This window comes from Aphanomyces astaci (genome assembly GCF_000520075.1).
Source record: "Aphanomyces astaci strain APO3 unplaced genomic scaffold supercont1.75, whole genome shotgun sequence".
In the NCBI taxonomy this organism is placed as follows: Eukaryota; Oomycota; class Saprolegniomycetes; order Saprolegniales; family Verrucalvaceae; genus Aphanomyces; species Aphanomyces astaci.
Genome location: NW_009798338.1, coordinates 159,336 through 162,640, shown reverse-complemented (window position 1 = coordinate 162,640; position 3,305 = coordinate 159,336). Strand labels below are relative to the sequence as shown.

General features: G+C 45.6%; 1 protein-coding gene across 1 annotated transcript; it reads left to right on the top strand.

The window, feature by feature from the left end:
- Positions 1 to 1,695: 1,695 nt before the first annotated feature.
- Positions 1,696 to 2,073, top strand: H257_15786 (hypothetical protein). Its single transcript, XM_009843990.1, has one exon. It carries the CDS (start codon positions 1,890 to 1,892, stop codon positions 2,070 to 2,072), a length of 183 nt encoding a protein of 60 aa, XP_009842292.1. The 5' UTR covers positions 1,696 to 1,889; the 3' UTR covers position 2,073.
- Positions 2,074 to 3,305: the final 1,232 nt, after the last annotated feature.

Below are 3,305 nucleotides of genomic sequence, written 5' to 3'. Positions count from 1 at the left end.
GGTACTGTTTTATAGAGTTAAATTTCTGTTGTGGATGGATGTCCACCGAGTTTAACACTCGACAAAACCTCAGATCCAACCCAATGTGGCCCGTGTCGACTAGGGAACTTCAACCCAATCTTGAATGACTATTACCAATGGCTTCTACGCCGTTTTTGCATTTCATTCACGTGACGGAATGGCCAGCATTATATGATAGAGGTTTTGACTCGAACAAATAACGAGGTGTGATTGGGCAATACAAAGTTATCCTCAATATATAACCCAATATCGCTATTCTCGTACTTCCGGTATACGTATACTATAGGTAGGGGGTGATGGTTATGTTTTTGTGCTATTACGAATACAGATGACTACTAATAGTCCTACAACAGTACGTAGTACTATGTATTTGCATGGCAAACGTGAACCCAAACAGTGTGTACAAGGGAAAATGCACTTCCCATCAACCAACATCCAGGTCAGGAGTTCTGGGCAAAATGTAAAGTCGAGTTAGTTAGAAGTCTAGGCTAAAGATTCTATCAATCTAAATGGTAACTAACTCTAAGGTTCTATCGTTCCTAATCGATTTCAACGTAGTCGGTTTCACACGAGTTGGGGCACCCATCGTTGAAAATAGTCAACTTGGTGTCCAATCACCAATCGAACTTGACGGGGAGACCACTGATTGGTGGAGGTCGGGGAACTTCAGTCACGACCTATCCCAATCACCGAGTCACCCGAGTCACTTGACCGAGGGTCTTTGATTGGTGATATCACACCTTGACATGGTGTTATACATGTACTATGTCATTGTGCTTTTAATATAATTTAACCAGACATTGAAAAAATAATATAAGCCCGATTGAAGATAAAACAACGCTAAACCCAAGTTCTGCATTTCATCAGAATAAAACAACCCATACTTTATTTCAGCCGCTAACTAATCGAGTTGCAGCACCAGACCAACTTACGCAGTGAAACCACCCGTTCATCACGATGCCTACCGTATTAGGATGTGAAATGGGAGAACTATACATCGTGTAGTTGTAGCGCGCCGTTACATCACGGATGGGAGGTCATGTACAATATGTGCTTCAGTTTCATTGCGGTAAGCACTTTGACGTGTTGACGTTAAAACAAGTTGTTTGCCAGAATGAAAACGGTAAACAACTTGTTTTACCTCAACACATCAAGGTGCTTGCCGCAGTTGTTTGCCATAAACGGCAAACAACTTGTTTTAAGAAAGTGCCTATAAAACCACCTTCAACCAACAAACATCACATTAGATGAAGTAACTTCAAGCAATGCACCCAACCGTTATTCAAGTTACGTTATTCAAGTTACTTTAGACGTTGTTTAAGCCTGAGAAAAGTTTAAACAATGAATTTAACCCTGGAATTGCCAAAAATGGTGCAAAGCACGATACTAGTTAGTAGGTATACTACAACTACATTTTGTAGAGTGTAGTTTAAACAAGTTAACACCTGTAAATTTGATCAAATGGATTCGAAAGCTAACGTAGATGGCCAATTTCTGGTGCACTTGAAAGATACGTCGTCGCAAATTTCAGCTTTCTCGCCTGGATTTCATTCTGAAAAGTGCTGCATGAAGCCGAAAGGTTCGGCATCTTTCTGATTATTTAATCGACTTGAATAGACTTCAGCTTAGCCTTCATTTACTTCGATTTCCACTGAAGTCAAGGCAAAAAGGAGGGACGGATTATGGAGCACGGTTTAAGCTTAAACTATGTATGCAGTTTTTTTGCTTATGTGATGGTGATTTCATTGTTCTGCTGATTCAATAGGCTATTCCAAAGATCAAGCAACTCAATTGGCCATTTTGAAAGCCACCACGTCCTCGGTCATAACGACACCACCACGGTCACGGTCATCACGACCTGGGCTACCATGGCCATTGAAACCACCCTGGCCACTAGGCCCTCTGCGATCATCGAGGTCGTCACGTCAGCGGTGGATTGGGTGCAACGAAGCGTCGACGTCGCGTTTGCGCTTCTTGGCAGTGGAAGAGCCGTGTTTTTCAAAGCCTGTACGGTCAAAGCCAGCACGCATGATGTTGCGGACATAATCTGACTTGAGGATAGTGCACTCAGGCAACGTATGATTGGCAACGGCACAGTAAAAGCAGTACATGCCAGGGTTGTGGAAACAGTCCGGGTGGACATATCCCGGAATGGTCAATGATTTAGCACATGGAACGAACCATCAAGGCTGGCTGATCTCCTGGAGCGGAGGTGCGGGGGTCGCAACGGTATGCGTTATGGCCGCATACTGAGTGCGGGCTTGGGCAGTGATGGCAGAGCCGAGATTACCCAAAGCAGAAGCTCGTGGGCACGATTGAACAAACATTGTCAAGAACTAAGAGCAACTCGGGCAGTCCAGACATAGTTCTTGATGACTTCCCAGAGGTCCGAGTCCGCAATAAATGCATAGGTCCAAATGTAGGTGTCATAGTCGATTGACGAGATCGCAGATGTATCCAAGAGATTGAAGGTGGGCATCGTCAATGATGCACGATAACGCTTCACGTGGTCGTTGAATTCCACGGCGAGGGTGTCGATACAACTGTCGTCAGTGAACTTGAGATTCCGTAAGTGATTAGCAATCACGGTGGGGTTATTGTCCATGGCATTCGACTTGAAACGAGTTTTCAGCAGCTCCAAAAGCGCGTAGGGATATTTTGTAGTGTGGTAGCGATGCCGGAGGTTGCTAGAAACACCGGACACCAAAAAGGTGTGCGCAAAAGAGCGCTGAACAGCAAGAACCTTGACCGACTCGTGATCTATTGCTTTGGCCAAGTTGGCTGTGCACGCACCTTAATGTCCGACGATCACGATCGGTCTCCGAGAAGAAGTGGTCAACATACTAGAAATCGGGGTTATTGACCTCGTCAACTTCGAGATATTCCTTGCTGATCGTGAGCGCCTCGCGAGGGATCCCAAAGGGAAGGTCGTTCGGCTGGGTGAAATACCCCATGATATCGAGGGCGGTAGTTTGGGACAAGAAATCCGTCTTTCAAATGGCGTTGGCCAGAGGCCGCGATTCATCCAGCGGGGTGCCCACAAAGTCAGCGCAGAGGTAGAATGGAGGCTCATAACCTGTTAAGAGGACGAGGAAAGAGTAGCACTTGAGGAAGGGGGCGAGAGCACAAGGAATACGTGCGTGGTCGGGGGCAACACTAAAAGTGACTTAAAACTGGTTTTAACTCTCCGGATACTATCCGGATGTCTGAACCGGCGAAGAAGACCAAAGCAGACATGCCAAAATGCCCCTTTTGACACAACTGTCCCTGTACCATAAACTGGC